The following is a 21,888-nucleotide window of genomic DNA, read 5'->3' on the forward strand; positions in this document are numbered from 1 at the left end:
AATTTTTGCCTTTAGGAGCAAAAAGGGACAAAAGTAAATGTTCAAAAGATAAACCGGATTAAACCGGAGTTTAATCCGGGTAAAAACAAACTGCTTTCTTCAGCCTGGGTATAAACAAAACGAAAGGCAAGGAACAAAAGATACAAGGAATGCAACTAATTGGCAGCAGATTCCTCTCTGCTGCCAACACTGAGTTTAGAGTAACTTGCGTCGCTCCCACACACACACACAGCAGACAGGATCTCCAACACGAGCAGACGCAGCCAGGGATTTTAGCAGTAGAGTAGACCAGTTCCGTTCCGAAGATCAAAGCCAGAAGCAGACGTTTGTAGTTTTTCCAAGTCCAAGAAGGGGGGAAGACAAGCCGTGGTCAGTTCAGTCCGGGTTCTCAAAGCAGGAGATGGCGTCCGTCAGAAAGACGACGGAAGGTCAAGCTAATAAGAGTAAGCACAGGTTTGCACAAACAAATGCCCACACAATCCCTCCCGCCGTCTGACCCTGGATTCCAATCAACTTACGTCTCAGCACAGGAAAGCACACAAGTCTTCAGGGAAGCGTCCCACACACACACGGATCCCAAGCGTTTGCCCAGATTACCTTGCCCGACGCAATTTGCAATTGCTCCCAAGCCCCATTTTATGCCAGTTACAAATCTTCATCACTGTCAGCTGTCCTCCTTAACCCGGGCGTTTCCTCATCACTTTCCTCGTCAGAGCTGGAACACCTCTGACTACGCCCAACAGCATCTCCAGCTGTGGATCCCGTCCCATCCCTCCAGCTAAGCCATGGGTCTAATCCTGAAGGTCCCCATTCATCTTCTGTCCCATCATGGCCAGTGGCACCCAATTCCTCCCTCACCCGAGTCCAATCCATCTCATCCTCCTCTGAGCTAACCAGCCCCTCCTCCATTCTCTCCGTAAACCCTTCGAAAGATTCTTCGTCAGATGGTGCTGCAAATATGTCTCGCAGTCTTTTTCTCTCTCGCTCCTCGAGAGTATCTGACTCTCGAGGAGTCTTACGCCCACGTCTGTCAGTAACAGAGCCATGAGGCTCAATCATAACACTATCCCCTCTCACAAAGGCCTCCTCCCCCGATGGCGGAGAAGTGGCAGTGATACCCTCCGCTATAGCACCACGACGACTAGAGGTATCAAGTTTCAACAGCGAACGATGAAAGACTGGATGGACCTTTAAACTAGACGGTAAACGCAAACGAAACGCAACGGAAGAAATCTTTTTAACGATAGGAAAGGGACCCAAATACCGAGGCGCAAACTTTCCCCCAGCCTGTTTAATATGTTTGGAAGATAACCACACCAAATCCCCTTCTTCCAACTCCTCCCCTGCCTGCCTGTGGCGGTCAGCCTGAGTCTTCTGCGTTGCCTTAGCTTCCAACAGTAAGCGACGGGCAACATCATGCAGTGCAGCCATTTCCGAAGAGCGGTACACAGGGTCCGAAGAGACCACATTGGTCGACGGCGCCACACCTCCCCGTGGGTGAAAACCATAAGTTAGCTCAAATGGCGTATGCTGACTAGACGTGTGCACCGCATTGTTATAAGCAAATTCCGCCACCGGTAACCACTTCACCCAAGCCGTGGGTTGATCTAAACAAAAACAACGCAGGTATTGCTCTAAGAGCCCATTAACCCGTTCCGACTGTCCATCCGTTTGCGGATGGAAAGCTGAAGACACGTTTAACTTAGTCCCCAAGCACTCATGGAAATGTTTCCAAAAGCGTGACACAAATTGCGGAGCCCTATCTGAAATAATCACCTCGGGTGCTCCGTGCAAACGATAGATGTGCTTAGTAAATAGTAAGGCCAACGTAGGGGCCGCCGGAATGGTTGAACAAGGAATAAAATGAGCCAGTTTACTAAATAAATCCACCACCACCCAAATACAAGTATAACCCCCAGACTTAGGCAAATCTGAAATAAAATCCATGGAAATGATTTGCCATGGCCTGTCCGGAACAGGTAAAGACGACAACAACCCTCTAGGGCGCCCAACAGGCGTCTTACTCTGCTGGCAAACGGCGCAGCTGTCGCAAAAGCGCAGAATGTCTTGCCGCATCTTTGGCCACCAATAGCTCCTGGTAATGAGCTGCACGGTCTTGAATCTGCCAAAGTGCCCAGCCATGGGTTCGTCATGGTGGGCTCTAATCACCTCCAACCTGAGGGCCCCCACTGGTACGTAGACCTGTCCCCTGCGTACCAATACTCCGTCTTGATCTTGTAGATGCGGCAGTATGGTACGGTTACCTGCTGAGAGCAGCATCAGTTGCTCCTGTGTCCACACATCATCCCTCTGAGCCTCAAGGATCTGGTCATGTAACCCGAGCTCATTATCTACAACACACAGAGAGGCAGTAGGCAAGATGGTCTGACATACAACCTGCTCATTGGTCTTAAACTCCGGCTTGCGGGATAAAGCATCGGCCCGCAAGTTTGCCTTCCCCTCTACGAACTGCACCTTGAAGTTAAACCTGGAGAAAAACAAAGCCCATCGGATTTGACGCTGGTTTAACTTCTTTGCTGTTTGCAAGTGCTCTAAGTTCTTGTGATCAGATCTGACCACGATCTGGTGCCGTGCCCCTTCAAGCCAGTGCCGCCACACCTCAAACGCCACCTTAATCGCCAACAACTCCTTCTCCCATATGGTATAGTTCTGCTCGAAGGGTGTTAGTTGCCGCGAGTAAAATCCACAGGGACGCAAGGTCCCTGAGGAATCCTTCTGAGACAATACAGCCCCCAACGCGTAGCTAGAAGCGTCCGCTTCTACCACGAACGGTTTGTCAACATCAGGATGGGTTAGTATGTTGTCCGATTGAAAACTAGACTTAAGTTGTAGAAACGCCTCGTGAGCTTCCCGCCCCCACACAAATGGCTGTTTCTTGCGCAGAAGCTGCGTCAAAGGTACCGTGAGCTTTGCAAAATTCGGAATAAACTCCCGGTAGTAATTAGCAAAACCTAAGAACCTTTGTACATCCTTCTTAGTCTTCAGCTCCTGCCATGAGTTGACGGCGTCAACCTTATGTGGGTCCATTTTAAGTTCCCTACCTGACACTACATGACCTAGGAACTCCACTTCAGGCACATGAAAGACGCACTTGGAAGCTTTGGCGAAAAGCCCATTAGCCCGCAGTCGGTGCAGAACCTGCTTGACATGTTGACGATGTTCTTTCTCGTCCTTAGAAAAAATCAAGATATCATCCAAATAAATCACTAAAAATTGGTCAATTAGGTCCCTGAACACATCGTTCATGAACCTCTGGAAGACCGCAGGAGCATTACAAAGCCCAAAAGGCATGACTCGGAACTCGTGGCATCCGAAACACGTGTTAAATGCCGTCTTCCATTCATCCCCTTCCCGTATACGGATTAGGTTATAGGCCCCCCGCAGGTCAAGCTTGGTAAAGACCTTAGCCCCTTGCACCCTTGATAACAGTTCCGAGATTAAAGGGAGCGGGTACCTATCCCGAATGGTGTATTTGTTTAGGATCCGATAGTCGCAGACCAGCCTAAGTTCCCCAGTCTTTTTGGCTACAAAGAATACTGGTGCCGCAGTTGGAGAACTAGATGGGCGAATAAACCCCTTGGCTAAATTTTCATCTAGAAACTCCCGCAAAGCTTGCCTTTCCGGTACAGTCAAGGCATACAGCCTCCCTGCTGGCAGTTTCGCACCTTCTGCCAACTTGATGGCGCAATCATATGGCCTGTGCGGTGGTAATTTGTCCGCTTCTCTTTTACAAAATACATCAGAGAACTCCCCATACTCAGCAGGCACTCCCTCCATATCAGCATGAGTAACGTTTAGAGTGCAACAATCCTGCCTCTTTAAGATCACTTTACGTGTTGCCCAATCCACTTGTGGGTTTACTACAGCTAGCCAATCCATCCCCAGGATCACATCATATCTAGGCAAGCTCGTAATATCCCACACAAACGTTCCCGTTACTCCCTGCACCTCCCACGTTACTGCTGAGGTTTCCTGGTTAACCACCCCAGTCTCCAGCAGTCTCCCATCTGCTCCTTCCACCCACACGTCGCATGCCTTGCGCACTTTAGGAATGCCATGCTTCTTAGCAAACTCAATATCTACATAGGAGACTGTAGCTCCTGAGTCCAGCAGTGCCAGAGTAGAAACAAGTTCCCTTCCCCCAACAGATAATGTAATGGGTACGAAAACATGCTTCCTCCCCTCAGTTGACTGCTTGAGGAGCCCTAGTGCGTTGGACTCACGTCGCACTAGGGCTGGCCTTTTCCCGAAAGCTGGGAAGGTTTCACATTACAATTTTTGGCAAAATGCCCAGCATTCCCACAGTACAAACACAAGCCCAGCTGCCTCCTACGGCTCTTTTCCTCTGTAGACAGCTTTTTAAAGACCCCAAGCTCCATGGGCTCTTCCCCCATCACCACAGGTGCCCTGGTAATATGCATGGGTGGCGCACACATTGCTTTTGAGTGTTTACGAGCCTCGAACCTTGCGTCTAAACGCAGCACCTTAGCTACTAAGGCGTCCCAGCTTTCAGCCGGCTCCAAGCGTGCTAATTCATCCTGGAGCATATCACTTAACCCGGCAGTAAATAAAAGCATGAATGCATTTTCCCCCCAATCCAGCTGGTGGCGATACAGGTTAAACTTATTTAAGTAATCCAAAACAGTCCCCTTTCCCTGTTTCAACCGATACAGAGCCCACCCAGCGTTCTCCGTGCGGAGAGGATCCCCAAAAGTATCAGTTAACAATTTTTTGAAATTATTTAAATTGTCCTTGACTGGGTCATTTCCCAAAATTAAATTAGTGGCCCATTGTCCTGCGGGACCGGTCAACAAACTCAAAATAAAAGCCACCTTGCTAGTGTCAGTAGGAAAAGCATGAGCACTGAGCTGAGAAAAATAAAGCTCCACTTGTGCCAAAAAGGTTGGCAACTTGCACCTGGTTCCGTCAAAGCGTTCAGGAGTCAAAACATGTCCTTTCACAGCAAAAGCTGTTTGGCTTACGGTAAAGGCCGTTTGCAATTGGTCTACTTTGGCTCTTAACTCATCCATCGTCTTCCTGACGGGTTTATTGCTGCAATAAACTTTTTAATGGCGTCCGTCAGAAAGACGACGGAAGGTCAAGGTCTCATAAGAGTAAGCACAGGTTTGCACAAACAAATGCCCACACAATCCCTCCCGCCGTCTGACCCTGGATTCCAATCAACTTACGTCTCAGCACAGGAAAGCACACAAGTCTTCAGGGAAGCGTCCCACACACACACGGATCCCAAGCGTTTGCCCAGATTACCTTGCCCGACGCAATTTGCAATTGCTCCCAAGCCCCATTTTATGCCAGTTACAAATCTTCATCACTGTCAGCTGTCCTCCTTAACCCGGGCGTTTCCTCATCACTTTCCTCGTCAGAGCTGGAACACCTCTGACTACGCCCAACAGCATCTCCAGCTGTGGATCCCGTCCCATCCCTCCAGCTAAGCCATGGGTCTAATCCTGAAGGTCCCCATTCATCTTCTGTCCCATCATGGCCAGTGGCACCCAATTCCTCCCTCACCCGAGTCCAATCCATCTCATCCTCCTCTGAGCTAACCAGCCCCTCCTCCATTCTCTCCGTAAACCCTTCGAAAGATTCTTCGTCAGATGGTGCTGCAAATATGTCTCGCAGTCTTTTTCTCTCTCGCTCCTCGAGAGTATCTGACTCTCGAGGAGTCTTACGCCCACGTCTGTCAGTAACAGAGCCATGAGGCTCAATCATAACATGCACTAAGTAAGACTTGTAAACATGGTGGGAGTTAAAGTGCTATAAGATCATGGGGGAGAACCTTAAAAAGGGGGTGAACCCTGAGGCTAGTTGCTGCCTTGCTTGTTTCGCTTGAATGAAACCGTGTCTCTTCTTACTTTTTAAAGAAAAGCTAAAGATTTCCATCCATCTGATCTCTTTCCATGCAGTTGCATATCATCGAGGTTGGCACACCCCCCACCGGAAACCAGCCCTTTCCCAAAAAGGCAGTGGATGTCTTCTTCCCACCCGAAGCACAGAATGACTTCCCGGTTGCCATGCAGGTATGATATCAGATTAAGTTTGCATGTCACTCTTGATGTGTGTGTGTGCATATAGAAACAATTTGAGTTTAGGTGGTTTTAGCTCCATCATTTCCCAATGCTCAACAAGCTAATGCTGCCTGCTCTCAAGCCTTGGATTTGACATTGTAAGCTGCCTTTAATTGCTGCTTAGCCTTCCCTTTTATAGAACAAAAGTTCAGGTATTTTTGGCTTTTACAAGGAGTGCACGGAAGGCGGCTGGTGACTTACTGAAGCTCCTTGCCCCTTGAATCATTCCAACCTATTTATAATTATTGCCAGAGGATAGCCCCGTTAGTGAGTTGGAATAAAACAAAAACAAAGTACTAATGGATAATGTACTGTGTCCAATTTCAGATTTAATCTCAACTAGAATGTTTACAATGCCCCATTTCCCAGCATCTTTTTTCAAGGTGGTAATAGGCCATCGTTGTATTTTGTATTTTAGTGTCACACTTTGAGTGTTTTGTGAGCCGCCCTGAGTCCCTCTGGGAGATGGTGGCAGGATATTAATAATAATAATAATAATAATAATAATAATAATAATAATAATATTTTATTGTATGACACAGCAAACAAGAAAGACATGCTGGATTTTTTATCACAAAATCACAAGTCGAACACTTCCCAAGTGTTTAGGACTGTGTGATGTATTTTTGGATGATGCACGCAGATCCCAGTAGGGTGGCCTTTTGCAGTTGGCAGATCGTAATTTTGTCAATGCCTATTGTTTCCAAATGCCGGCTGAGATCTTTATTTATTATTATTATTATTATTATTATTATTATTATTATTATTATTGCTACTTGACCATCCTCACAACCAACTTGAAGGCTTTAATTTTATACAAAACTAGCTGTGCCCAGCCACGCGTTGCTGTGGCGTCATCCTAAGTGGGTTTTTGTTTGTGGAGATAAGTATGAATATTGTATTTAGTCACCTTGATTAGCATTGAATGGACTTGCAGCTTCAAAGTATGGTTGTTTCCTCCTTCAGGGGAATCCTTTGTTTGGAGGTGTTAGCTGGCTCTGGTTGTTTCCTGTCTGGAATACCCTTATTTTCAGAGTGTTGTTCCTTATTTACTGTCCAGATAGTAGAGTTTTTTTTAATGCTGTCTGACAGGTTTTGTTCATTTTGATGGTTCCCAGGAACCCAATAATAATAATAACAACAACTCTTAGCGGGAATCCTTTGTTGGGAGGTGTTAGCTAGCTCTGGTTGTTTCCTGTCTGGAATATGGATAGTTCTGCTCAGTCACACGTTGAAGCCCCACCCACCTGGCTAACGTCGCCAAGTTTCCAGGGGCACCTCTGCGCATGCGCGGTTTGTAATTTTTTTGTTTTGGGGGGTTTTCTGTAATTGGGACCTAATATTATAGGGCTTTTTGATGGAAAGACATAGACTGGATGACTATGTCTTTTGTGGCCAAATTTGGTGTGATTTGGTCCGGTGGTTTTGTTGTTTACTCCATGGGAATTGTGCACAGTACATTTTTATATACGGGTTGTTTGAAAAAGAACTCCCTATTCACCATTTAAATTAAATGGTGAATAGGGAGTTCTTTTTCAAACACCCTGTATATAGATGGGATATTTGAACTAGTATTATACATTAAAGGCTACTTGTGAATACTTTTCGACTGCAGCTAGAATCTTGTGTTTGAGCGTTTATGTGCACACATGGGAGGCCTCAACTCTGTTTTCACTCTTCTTTCCTGCAGATTAGTGAAAAGCACGACGTGGTCTTCTTGATCACCAAATACGGTTACATCCATCTCTATGACCTTGAAACAGGCACCTGCATCTATATGAACCGGATTAGTGGCGAGACCATCTTTGTCACTGCTCCTCACGAAGCCACGGCTGGAATCATTGGGGTCAACAGAAAAGGACAGGTAAGGAAAACATAGCATTATGGAGCAGTGTAAATAACTGGATAAATAATCTGCATTTCTCAAACTCCGACTTGTAAATGGGGAGCGTGTGCTTAACTCTCGTCCCTTGAATGCTATTTTGCTTGCTGTTAATGCTAGGAAGCATTTGAGTTGTATTTGTGGATCAGTAGGTGAAAGTTCAGAAAAAGGGACAGGAATGCTGTCCGGTCTTCTATTGGCAATATTTAACACCGCTGACCTTGGGAGATCTTTTTAGTTAGAAGAGATTATTGCTTTGAGTTCTCTACATGGCTGTCATGTGTCGAATGCCACTTTTCACTTCCATAATCCTTTACTACTAGCCATGTTAAGCTGGCATGTTGTAGTGGTTTGACTATAGGCCCGGGCTGTGGCGCAGGCTGGAGAGCAAGCCAGCTGCAATGAATCACTCTGACCAGGAGGTCATGAGTTCGAGGCCCGCTCGGAGCCTATGTTTGTCTTGTCTTTCTTCTATGTTAAAAGGCATTGAATGTTTGCCTATATGTGTAATGTGATCCACCCTGAGTCCCCTTCGGGGTGAGAAGGGCGGAATATAAATGCTGTAAATAAATAAATAAATATTGGGACTAGAACACTAGGAGAATTACTGTATGTACTCGGGTATAAGCCTAGTTTTTCAGCCCTTTTTTAAGACTGAAAAAGCTCCCCTCGGCTTATACTCGAGAATATATGGTACATTTATTATTTTTCTCTATTACTGTTGCTACTATTACATTTATTTTATTCTATTATTATTATTATTATTACAGTAGAGTCTCACTTATCCAACATAAACGGGCTGGCATAATGATGGATAAGCAAATATGTTGGATAATAAAGCAAAGCCTATTAAACGTCAAATTAGGTTATGATTTTACAAATTAAGCACCAAAACATCATGTTATACAACAAATTTGACAGGAAAAGTAGTTCAATACACAGTAATGCTCTGTAGTAATTACTGTATTTACGAATTTAGCACCAAAATTCGTAAAAACATTGACTACAAAAATGCATTGGATAATCCAGAATGTTGGATAAGTGAGTGTTGGATAAGTGAGACTCTACTGTATTATTACATTTATTATTTCACTCTGATATTATTATTATTATTATTGCATTTATTATTTTACTCTGTTTATTATTACATGCATTATTTTCCTATATTTATTATTATTATTATTACATGTATTATTTTACTCTATTATTGTTAAAAGGATACATAAGCAGAATTACATTGAATAATGTAATAATGAGAATAATGATTTGAACAGAGTTGGACAGTCTTATCTTAATTTTGAGTTTTATGTAAATATTCAAAAACATTTAACCTACTGATGCCTCAATTAATGTAATTTTATTGGTATCTTTATTTCTGAAATTTACCACTCTCGGCTTATACTGGAGTCAATGTTTTCCCAGTTTTTTTGTGGTAAAATTAGGTGCTTATATTCGGGTCGGCTTATACTCAAGTATATATGAGAGGTTCAAGTTCCTGCTTAGCCATGGGATCCTACTAGATGATCTTAGGCAAGTCATAGGAAAGTTGTGTTTAAGTTCCAGAATGAACACAAAATGACTCAAGTGGAAGGAGTTATGGTTTTGGTTGTCGCAGTCTTAAGTGCAGTCTTTCTTTTGTTATTGCTGGAATTCTTTTCAGATTAAAAAACAAACCCTTTCTCAAATAGCTAGCATCCTTCTCCCGGGATTGTGCTAATCTGCTGCTAAGCTGCTCTGGCTACAAAAAGCCTCTCTTGGCAGCTGGTTGAATGATCTGGTAAGTGGCAGCATCAGGACTTTCTTTGGGTGTAAAAGCTTGAGCTGGTTGTTTTATATCAGACCAGAGGATTGCCAGTCTAGGTCAGTATCATCCATTCTGGCAGAACTCTTTCCCTGTCTGAGATTTTTAAATGGAATTGCAAGGAATTAAATCTGAGCCATTGAGTTTGCAAAGCAGGTGTTCCGCTGCAGAGCTGGGGTCCCTTATGAATTGGGTTTGAGGTTGAAGAGCTGATTCAGCATTGCAAATACCGTATATACTTGAGTATAAGCCGGGTTTCTCAGCCCCTTTTTAGGGCTGAAGAGGCCTCCCTTGGCTTATACTTGAGTGAAGGTCCTGGCCGGTTTATGTATGTATTTTATTTTGTTCTATTGTAATTACCCCATGTTAGCCGCCCCGAGATGGAGGCGGGGTACAAAAATTATTATTATTATTATTATTATTATTATTATTATTATTATTATTATTATTATTGACACAAAGATGTAGTATGACACAGCAAACGAGATCTATATGCTGGATTTCGTATCACAAAATCACAAGTCAAACACTTCCCAAGTGTGTAGGACTGTGTGATGTATTTTCGGATGATGCGCGCAGATCCCAGTAGGGTGGCCTATTATTCTTATTATTATTCTTATTATTATTATTATTGTATGACACAGCAAACAAGATAGATATGCTGGATTTCGTATCACAAAATCACAAGTCAAACACTTCCCAAGTGTCTAGGACTGTGTGATGTATTTTCGGATGACGCGCGCAGATCCCAGTAGGGTGGCCTATTATTATTATTATTATTATTATTATTATTATTATTATTATTATTATTATTTTATTGTATGACACAGCAAACAAGATAGACATGCTGGATTTTGTATCACAAAATCACAAGTCAAACACTTCCCAAGTGTCTAGGACTGTGTGATGTATTTTCGGATGATGCGCGCAGATCCCAGTAGGGTGGCCTATTATTATTATTATTATTATTATTATTATTATTATTATTATTATTATTATTTTATTGTATGACACAGCAAACAAGATAGACATGCTGGATTTTGTATCACAAAATCACAAGTCAAACACTTCCCAAGTGTCTAGGACTGTGTGATGTATTTTCGGATGATGCGCGCAGATCCCAGTCGGGTGGCCTTTTTGCAGCTGGCAGATCGTAATTTTGTCAATGTCTATTGTTTCCAAATGCCGGCTGAGATCTTTTGGCACGGCACCCAGTGTGCCCATCACCACTGGGACCACCTGCACTGGTTTCTGCCAGAGTCTTTGCAGTTCAATCTTGAGGTCCTGATAGCAGCTGAGTTTTTCCTGTTGTTTTTCATCAATGCGACTGTCACCTGGGATGGAGACATCCATGATCCAAACCTTGTTCTTTTCCACAACTGTGATGTCTGGTGTGTTGTGTTCCAGAACTTTGTCAGTCTGGATCTTCTATTCTTCTATTACTATTATTATTATTATTATTATTACTACTACTACTACTCTGGTTGCTCCTGATTTGTGTCCCTTCTGAGTATGTGTGTTCAGCTGCAGTTCATCCAGTTCTGCTATGGTGAATACTTAGATCTACAAATATTCTGGGACAGTGATTCTTAACCTTGTGTTCTCTGAACATGGTTGGACTTCAGCTCCCAACATGGCCAGTAGGGAGAGATTCTGGAAGTTGTAGTTAAACAGCATCTAGGTGTGTATGGGTCGGCAGTCATTGTCGTCGCCCATTATGTGCATGCCTTTGAAAGCTATTGGATATGTATATCTGACTTGGATGGCAAGCGCCATGAGCAAAGCCCAAGGAGTGCACGCATACATCTGATGTCCCCGTTTGGGGCACTGTGCGCTTATGAGCAGCCATGGATGATTCAGGGCTGTTGGCATGGCAGTCATCCTCCCGGAGATCAGCGAGGCACGACTTTCTCACGGAAGAAGAAGCAACCCTTCGCTGACTCACAGGAATTCTACACACAAAGTGGCTTCACCTTCTTTTAACTCTGCGCATGCCATCCTAAGCCATTCTGCGATATGGCATCCCACCTCCCTGCCAGAATCAATGCCTGATACCAAAGCTTACCACTTTATTAGGTTCCTTTTTTGGATACAAATATAGTACTAATAATTTTAATTATTATTATTATTATTATTATTATTATTATTATTATTATTTTGTCATAGAGACAGGGAAAAACCCACAGGCTCCTTTTACTTGCATCAGAAATGTAATAACTAGTCATTTGCTGCTCTTGGCACCAGAGGCTTGCTGTCTGATTTGTTGTAATGCTAGGGCTAGCTCTGAATATATGTATATGTATGTGTGTGATATAGATTCTCACTTATCCAAGCCTCCCTTATCCAAGCCTCTGGCTTATCCAAGCCATTTTTGTAGTCAATGTTTTCAATATATCGTGATATTTTGGTGCTAAATTCGTAAATACAGTAATTACAACATAACATTACTGCATATTGAACTACCTTTTCTGTTAAATTTGTTGTATAACATGATGTTTTGGTGCTTAATTTGTAAAACCATAACCTAATTTGATGTTTAATAGGCTTTTCCTTAATCCCTCCTTATTATCCAAGATATTCGCTTATCCAAGCTTCTGCTGGCCCGTTTAGCTTGGATAAGTGAGACTCTACTGTATGTATATGTGTGTGTGTATGTGTGTGTGTGTGTGTGTGTGTATGTGTGTGTATATATATATATATATATATATACACACACACACACACACACACACACACACACCACTGAGCTGCAGAGCTTGCTGACTGAAAGGTCGGCGGTTCGAATCCACGGTGCTAGGTGAGCTCCCATTGTTAGCCCCAGCTTCTGCCAACCTAGCAGCTCAAAAAAATGCAAATGTGAGTAGATCAATAGGTACTGCTCAGGCAGGAAGGTGACGGCGCCCCATGCAGTCATGCCAATGAACACATGACCTAGGAGGTGTCTACGGATAATGCTGACTCTTTGTCTTAGAAATGGAGATGAGCACCAACCCCCAGAGATAGACTCTAATAGACTTCATGTCAAGGGGAAATTCTTACCATTTTTAGATATAGATATAGATATAGATAGATAGATAGATAGATAGATAGATAGATAGATATACATAAATTGAGAGATAGAGAATAGTTCTAGATTATAGCTTTGTCTTCTTAGCAAGTTGATAGAACTCAAAACAGAAAATAATGACATAGTACAGTATAGTAATTTAATGTTTATATTGTGCTGTGCTAATAATATATTGTATGTACATTTGATTTGTAAGCCGCTCTGAATCCCCTTCGGGGTGAGAAGAGTGAGATATAAATGTAGTAAACAAATAAATAAAACTCCTTTCTCTGCCTCCCGCTCAGGTCCTCTCGGTGTGTGTCGAGGAAGAGAACATCATCCCGTACATCACCAACGTGTTGCAGAACCCCGACCTGGCGCTGCGGATGGCCGTCCGTAACAACCTGGCTGGTGCCGAAGAACTCTTTGCCCGAAAATTCAATGCCCTTTTTGCCCAAGGGAGCTATTCGGAAGCGGCAAAAGTGGCAGCAAATGCCCCCAAGGTATGAACAATGGATTGTGGAGCAACTCTCTCTGGGCCCTGGAACCCTTTGTAACTGATCAGCAACCTAAGCCTAGTAATACATAACTCAGACAACCAGGTCATCTTTTTACTCTTTATTCTTCCTTCCTCTCTGTCCAAGTTTAGATTGGACGCATCTTGGGACAGTGAACTAAACACTCTCTCCACAGATGCCATTCTATCAGTCAGTGATAGATGAGCTGAACTGAGGAAGGAATTGACAGAGCTGGTCAGTTAGAGGATGGCACAAAACCGAACGCCTTTATTTATTTACTTACAACATTTTGACCCTGCCTTTCTCCTCCGGAGGGACTCAAGGCGGTTTACAGGGGTTGGCAAAATTCAATACCCAAAATAGAATTCAGTAAAATCAAACAACACAGCTACATCAATTAAATACTTAATAAAAACATTATACAAAGCTTATTTATTTTTATTTTATTTACAACATTTTTACCCTGCCTTTCTCATCCGGAGGGACTCAAGGCAGCTTTCAGGAGTCGGCAAAATTCAATACCCAAAATAGAATTCAATAAAATCAAACAACACAGTTACATTAAATAGTTAATAAAAACATTATACAAAGATTATTTATTTTTTATTTACAATATTTTTACCCTGCCTTTCTCGCCCGAGGGGACTCAAGGCGGTTTACCACACCCGGCAAAATTCAATGCCAAACAATCAATAAAATTAACAACACATTTAAAACCATTCATAGTAATCAGTAACCTCACCAAAAATAAAAAATGAACAAATATTTAGAAAAATCCACTTTTTTATGAACTCATAGGAATTCTCCAAAGCTTGTATAAGCCCACTTATATGGAAAAGTGATATACAATAATTTATAAATATATAATATAATAATATAATATTGATAATAATATTGTAATGTAATACAATATTATACAAATAATAATACAATATAATAATATTACTTCTATATTATATATTAAATGTAATATTACTAATAATATTACCATATAATGATATGGTGCAATATAGTAATTTAATGCTTATATTGTGCTATGCTAATGTAATATATTGTATGTACATTTGATTTGTAAGCCGCTCTGAGTCCCCTTCGGGGTGAGAAGAGCGGGATATAAATGTAGTAAGTAAATAAGTAAATAAATGAATAATACCAATACAAACACACAGCATAGGCGACAATCACAATTAAATACATAACAAACAACTAGTATAGGAGGCTTGTAGAAAGTTGCTATTTGCAACAGGAAATGACGAATGATGAGCTGTTGGGAGGACTGAACTCTCTTTTTGGTGCCGTAAAGGGATCTGTGAATGAATATTATCCGCCTCTTCTTCTTCAAGGGAATATTGCGTACGCCAGACACCATCCGCCGGTTCCAGAGTGTCCCAGCGCAGCCGGGCCAGACCTCTCCCCTGCTTCAGTATTTTGGGATCCTACTCGACCAAGGGCAGCTGAACAAGTATGAGTCCTTGGAGCTCTGCCGGCCGGTCCTCCAGCAGGGACGCAAGCAGCTCCTGGAGAAATGGTTGAAGGAAGATAAGGTACAATAGGCTGGGATTCTGAGGGCGAGAACTAGTTATATTTGAGGGACTATGGCTTAGTGGTTACCAATAGCAGAAATGACATGCTTTCTGTCTAGCAGAGTTGGTCAAGCTGTAGGCATCAAGTCCAAACTGCAATAATCTTAATGTGTTGTCGAAGGCTTTCATGGCCGGGATCACAGGGTTGTATGTCTTTCGGGCTTTGTGGCCATGTTCCAGACATAGATGTGGGCGAAACGTCAGGAGAGAATACTTCTGGAACATGGCCAGGCAGCCCGGAATACATACAACAACTCTATAGGATATACAGTAGAGTCTCACTTATCCAACATAAACGGGCCGGCAGAACGTCAGATAAGCGAATATGTTGGATAATAAGGACAGATTAAGGGAAAGTCTATTAAACATTAAATTAGGTCATGATTTACAAATTAAGCACCAAAACATCATGTTATACAACAAATTTGGCAGAAAAAGTAGTTCAATACACAGTAATGCTATGTAGTAATTACTGTATTTACGAATTTAGCACCAAAATATCACGATATATTGAAAACATTGACTACAAAAATGCGTTGGATAATCCAGAACGCTGGATAAGCGAGTGTTGGATAAGTGAGACTCTACTGTACCTCACAACCTCTGAGGATGCCTGCCATAGATGTGGGCGAAACGTCAGGAGAGAATGCTTCGGGAACACAGCCATACAGCCCGAAAGACTCACAGCAGCCCTATTATAAGTATTATTTGAGCCCCAGAACAAAGGCGGTATTTGTGATGGGGATTATTCAAACAGCGGCATATTGATTTCCTAGGAGGTATCCAATAATAATAATAATAATAATAATAATAATAATAATAATAATTATTATTATTATTATTATTAGTCCAGGCTGGCCTCCAAGAAGTCTAGATATTTCTGAACCTCTAACAGTAACTTCAATTATTATTTGAAGGATAATATAGATCTACTGTGAAGGAGAGGGCTAGGTCAATATTTATTATTATTATTATTATTAGTCGAACTTCCACACCAAGCTGGCCTTCAAAAAGTCTAGTCTCCTACCCTGGATATCATTCCACACGTATATAAACCCCACTTGCCTAGTTTCCAACAGACCTCACAACCTCTGAGGATGCCTGCCATAGATGTGGGCGAAACGTCAGGAGAGAATGCTTCTGGAACATGGCCACACAGCCCGAAAGACATACAACAACCCTGCAATAGTCTTATTTATGTATTGGCATTCATGAGTGCTCAAGTTATAAATTGGTCCAAATTTCATCATTGTCATGGCAGATATCAGTGCTGCGACACTGCATAATATCTCTTCAGTTTGTTGGGTACAGCAGGCAATGTAGCACACCGTTTTAGGTATATAATTATAGGAATATATGTTTGTCTCAACACAGCTGGAATGCTCAGAAGAACTGGGAGATCTGGTGAAATCTGTGGATCCAACGCTGGCTCTGAGCGTCTACCTGAGAGCCAACGTCCCCAACAAAGTTATCCAGTGTTTTGCTGAAACAGGACAAGTCCAGAAGATTGTGCTCTATGCCAAAAAGGTGACTGGTTGGTCTGAGATTGTAGTTGCTTTAGGCGGAGGTTGGAGATCCAAATCCTAATTGGTGCACGGGCATATTTTTTGTCCTAGGTTGGCTACACTCCCGACTGGATCTTTCTCCTGAGGAACGTTATGCGGATCAGCCCAGACCAAGGACAGCAGTTTGCCCAAATGCTGGTTCAGGATGAAGAGCCCCTTGCAGATATCACCCAAGTAAGTAAAACATAGAGAAAGTCTGGTTATTGATAGCTGCCTGCCATAGACTGGTGAAGATCAACTCTACTCCATCTGTTTGTAGATATTTGATTTCTTTTGAAACTTGAGAAGCTCCCCAGTATCTGATGTAGCAGCTTTAGGAGCCTGTGCTATGTATTGTGCTATGTAACCTTCATGAAAAATAAGGATTCAAACAAAGAGTGCTACGTCTTGTCCAGTTTGGGAACTTTTCATCACATTTCAGTGTTTAGATGGTTAGTACCTGTATAGTTGCACAAGTGCACAAGCCCTGCCCAGCCTCTTGCAGTTGTCTAGGCCCAGCCTGAAATTTTGTCCACTGGCAATTTGAATTTTACCCATTGGATTAGCACTGAAGCTGGTTTTAACTCTAAATGAGTATGTTGTGTTAATAGTAATTATGTTGGTGTGTTATTATGATTTTATTTATTGCATAATTGAATATTTTACCTATGTTGGAGACCACATTGAGAAGATCAAGCGGTATATAAATAATGCTTTATTATTGTTGTTGTTATTATTATTAAAGTAAACTGGACATTAAGTCCAGTTGTGTCCAACTCTGGGGTTGGTGCTCATCCCCATTTCTTTCTTTTTTAAAAATACTTTTTCTTAAAGATTTTCTTAATATTTGTACAACGGAAGAGTGGGAACATTATTTATAGGAAAGTTTGGAAAAGAAAGATTGTAAAAAAGAAAAAAAGAGAAAAAAAGGGGGGAAAAAGGTATTGAGCTTCCATTCATCTCTTATTCCTGTTCATTTTTCTTCGAGTCTACTTGTTTATAATTCTCCCTTTTGTTTGTAAAGGTTTTAATTTTATTTTTTCTCTTAAGGATTGTACTTCGTCTTCATATGTTCTTCAAATGCTGACCAGTCGGTCTTTTTTACCCCCTTGCCAGTGTTCTTTTTCAATAAGAACGTTAATTGGCCCATGTCCTTTATTTCCCATACTTTATTTAGCCAGTCCTCATCTCCATTTCTAAGTCAAGAGCCGGCGTTGTCCGTAGACACCTCCTAGGTCAATGATGGGCAACCTTTTGCACTTGGTGTGTCAAAATTCACCAAAAAAACCTAGCATGACTTGGGTGGTGTGTCACTTCGAGAGAAAAAACCCGCATAATTTCACAATATATATAGTTTAAATAACAAAAATATATAATTGTAATATATAACTGTATTTAATAAATCAAAAACTATTTACTACCATTATTTCCATGTACAACAATCTATGCAGTTACCACGCTGATTTCTCTCGGTTGTAGTTTCAATGTAGTCATGAATAATGAATAATATAATAATGATATAATAGTAATTATAGAATAATATACTACAATAATAATAGAATAATATAATATATATATGTGTGTGTGTGTGTGTATGTATGTATGTAATGTGCATAATTCCCTTGGAGTAAACAACAAAACCACTGGACCAAATCACACCAAATTTGGCCACAAAAGACATTAGTCATCCACTCAATCTGCACACAGTAGCGTGTCAGCAAAAATGGCTAGGCGTGTCAGTGCTGACACGCGTGTCATAGGTTGGCCATCACTGTCCTAGGCCATGACTGCATGGAGCACCATTACCTTCCCGCAGAAGTTATACCTATTGATCTACTCACATTTGCATGTTTTTGAACTGCTAGGTTGGCAGAAGCTGGGGCTAATAGTAGGAGCTCATTCCACTTCTCAAATTCGAACTGGCAACCTTTCAGTCAGCAAATTCAGCCGCTCAGTGGTTTAACCCACTGCGTCACTGGGGTTCCTTATTATTAATATTATGATTATGATTATTATTGTATGACACAGCAAATAAGATAGACATGCTGGATTTCGTATCACAAAATCACAAGTCGAACACTTCCCAAGTGTCTAGGACTGTGTGATGTATTTTCAGATGATGTGCGCAGATCCCAGTAGGGTGGCCTTTTGCAGTTGACAGATCGTAACTTTGTCAATGTCTATTGTTTCCAAATAATAATAATAATCATCATCATCATCCATGGAAACAATGGATTATTATTATTATTATTATTATTATTATTATTATTATTATAGTTGATGCAGAGCTTGATTCCTCTGCCTCTAGTCACCTGATGTGGGAAGGACTCTCAATCAATTATGTTGTCCCTTTTTTTTTGGTGCAGATTGTGGATGTGTTCATGGAGTACAACCTGATTCAGCAGTGTACAGCGTTCTTGTTGGACGCCCTCAAAAACAACCGCCCCTCCGAGGGCCCTCTGCAGACCCGCTTGCTTGAAATGAACCTCATGCATGCCCCCCAGGTAGGCTCTGGTGCTCTTGAAGGGGCCTGGGAATCTTCAGGTGGGGTTTCAGCACAGAAGCGCTTGGCTGAAGTCTTCAGGTACATGTGAAAAGTGGGCTCAAACGAATCTTCTGTTCCAGGTTGCGGATGCCATCTTGGGCAACCAGATGTTCACTCACTACGACCGGGCCCACATTGCCCAGCTGTGCGAGAAGGCTGGCCTCCTCCAGCGAGCCCTGGAACACTTCACCGACTTGTACGATATCAAGCGTGCCGTCGTTCACACTCATCTTCTCAACCCTGAGGTACGCGGCCTCCACATCTAGTACGCTCCAACTTTATTCAGTGAACCAAGGGTACAAGTTGTAATATATTTGAAAACACAAACATAATATGATATGTCTTAAGATATTGTAAAAGGAGGAAAGAACGTATACTTATACATTTTGATTGATAAATTAATGATGTAATAATAATAATAATAATAATAATAATAATAATAATAACTTTATTTTTATACCCCGCCTCTATCTTCTCAAAGGGGACTCAGGGCAGCTTACATATATATGTATATATATGTATGTATATATTCACACACACACATATATATATGTGTGTGTTTTTTATATATATATATATATATATATATATATACACACACACACACACACACACACACAAAATATAATTTACAATAATATATAATAATTATAACATATTGTATATACATATATTCATAATATTATATTGTAATATGATATAATACTAATAATACAATATAATAATATTAATTATATATTATATTTTACATGTAACATTACTAATAATATTACAATATATTGATACAGTACAATATAGTAATTTATTACCAGTATTGTACTATGCTTATAATATAATCTTGTATGTAAATTTAATTTGTAAGCCGCTCTGAGTCCCCTTCGGGGTGAGAAGGGCGGCATATAAATGTAGCAAATAAATAAATACATGGGGCCAAGCCCAAATAAAAACAATAGCAATATAATAATAATAAATAATAAAAACTTTATTTATATCCCGCCACCATCTCCCCGTGGGGACTCGGGGCGGCTCACAATGTTACAAAAGTAACAGCACAAATACATTAACAATACACACAGTTTAAAACACAAGAAGATGATAAAACAAGTTAAAACAAAGATTTAAACAACAGTAATAATATCAATAGTAATAATATCAAACAACCACCAATGCGATTCAGTCCACTTCAAAGGTGGGGGGACTATAGCAGCAATATAAGATAAAATCATTAGATTAAAATATCCCAGTGAAAGGAACCTAATATGAAAGACAACAATAGACAAAAGACATGCACAATTATAAAAATCTAAACATTAGCCAATAAATACAAATGACAAGAACTAATAAAAACATGGATTAAAATGGAGAGGTTGTAAAAGTAGACTGGGTAAGGTGCACCATATAAATATTGTAAACACGAGGTGACTGATAAAATACTGCAAATAACAATAAAAATAATAATAAAATTTAAAACATGCATAAGTAGATAAAAGGTGTGGGAGAGGGATGTGTAGTAAAGTTGTAATGGAAAAGTTAAAAACTGATAAGAAATATGCTTAAAGATGTTCTTGATTTTTTTTTACTGTCGGATTGTATACAATATGGTATGTCTAAGATATTGTAAAATGAGGAAAGAATCTATACTTATACATTTTGATTGATACATTAAAATAAATAAATAAATAAAAATGAAAACACAAAGTTAAAAAAAAACTCCCAACTGTATTCTGGGCAAGCAGCTATAGCCATTGCAGATAGTTGTGCATGCAGAGAACGGTAGGTCTCTTCAACTTTGGGTACTTAGGCATGCGAAAGCCTTGTGGAAGCTGATTGTAATTTTGTGATGTGACTTGCAGTGGCTGGTGAACTATTTTGGCTCCCTGTCTGTGGAAGACTCCCTGGAATGCCTGCGTGCCATGCTTTCCGCCAACATCCGCCAGAACTTGCAGATTTGTGTCCAGGTGGCCTCCAAGTACCACGAGCAGCTTTCAACACAGTCCCTCATCGAACTGTTCGAATCCTTCAAGAGCTTTGAAGGTAAAGTGCCTCTGGATCCCAGGTTACGATTCTCTGATTTTAAGTTACGCTAATAGGCATTGCAGTCCAGCCAGACCAGGCTGTGGCACCCATCTCTCTTCTGATGTGACTCTAAAGCAGGGGTCCCCAAACTAAGGATAAAAATACAAGGATAAAAAATTGCATTTAAAACACATAAATGGCAAGACCGTAATAAATACAGAATAGATTATTAAAAACCCTCTGGGGCTGAATTAATTAATGACTGTCTCTTCCAACCCTCTTTTATTATTATTATTGTTATTGTTATTGACACAAAGACACAGTATAACACAGCAAACTAGATAGATATGCTGGATTTCGTATCACAAAATCACAGGTCGAACACTTCCCAAGCATTTAAGACTGTGTGATATATTATTTTATTATGACACAGCAAACAAGATAGATATGCTGGATTTCGTATCACAAAATCACAAGTCAAACACTTCCCAAGCATTTAGGACTGTGTGATATATTATTATTATTATTATTATTAATAATAATAATAATAATAATAATAATAATAATAATAATAATAATAATAATAAGAACAACATTGAGGCTGGATGGCCATCTGTCAGGGGTGCTTTGCTTGTGCTTTTGGTGCACAAAGGCAGAAGGAGGTTGGACTAAATGGCCCAAGGGATCTCTTTCAACCCTCTTTTATTATTGTTATTGTTATTATTATTGACACAAAGACACAGTATAACACAGCAAACAAGATAGATATGCTGGATTTCATATCACAAAATCACAAGTCAAACACTTCCCAAGCATTTAGGACTGTGTGATATATTATTATTGCAT

The 21,888-nt window shown here is 40.9% G+C and overlaps 1 protein-coding gene across 2 annotated transcripts in view; it reads left to right on the forward strand.

Annotated features, from left to right (window-relative positions):
• Window positions 1-21,888, forward strand: part of cltc (clathrin heavy chain) — an 89,152-nt gene that overhangs the window by 33,711 nt on the left and 33,553 nt on the right. For both annotated transcript variants that reach the window (XM_008120440.3, XM_003227277.4), the window contains exons 5-13: window positions 5,946-6,059; window positions 7,798-7,971; window positions 13,142-13,339; window positions 14,698-14,898; window positions 16,312-16,464; window positions 16,554-16,676; window positions 18,848-18,985; window positions 19,107-19,271; window positions 20,880-21,060. In XM_008120440.3, the coding sequence (XP_008118647.1) occupies window positions 5,946-6,059; window positions 7,798-7,971; window positions 13,142-13,339; window positions 14,698-14,898; window positions 16,312-16,464; window positions 16,554-16,676; window positions 18,848-18,985; window positions 19,107-19,271; window positions 20,880-21,060 (1,447 nt within the window). The remainder of the gene's footprint in view (window positions 1-5,945; window positions 6,060-7,797; window positions 7,972-13,141; window positions 13,340-14,697; window positions 14,899-16,311; window positions 16,465-16,553; window positions 16,677-18,847; window positions 18,986-19,106; window positions 19,272-20,879; window positions 21,061-21,888) is intronic.

Source organism: Anolis carolinensis, unplaced genomic scaffold, assembly GCF_035594765.1.
Source record: "Anolis carolinensis isolate JA03-04 unplaced genomic scaffold, rAnoCar3.1.pri scaffold_7, whole genome shotgun sequence".
NCBI classification, from domain to species: domain Eukaryota; kingdom Metazoa; phylum Chordata; class Lepidosauria; order Squamata; family Dactyloidae; genus Anolis; species Anolis carolinensis.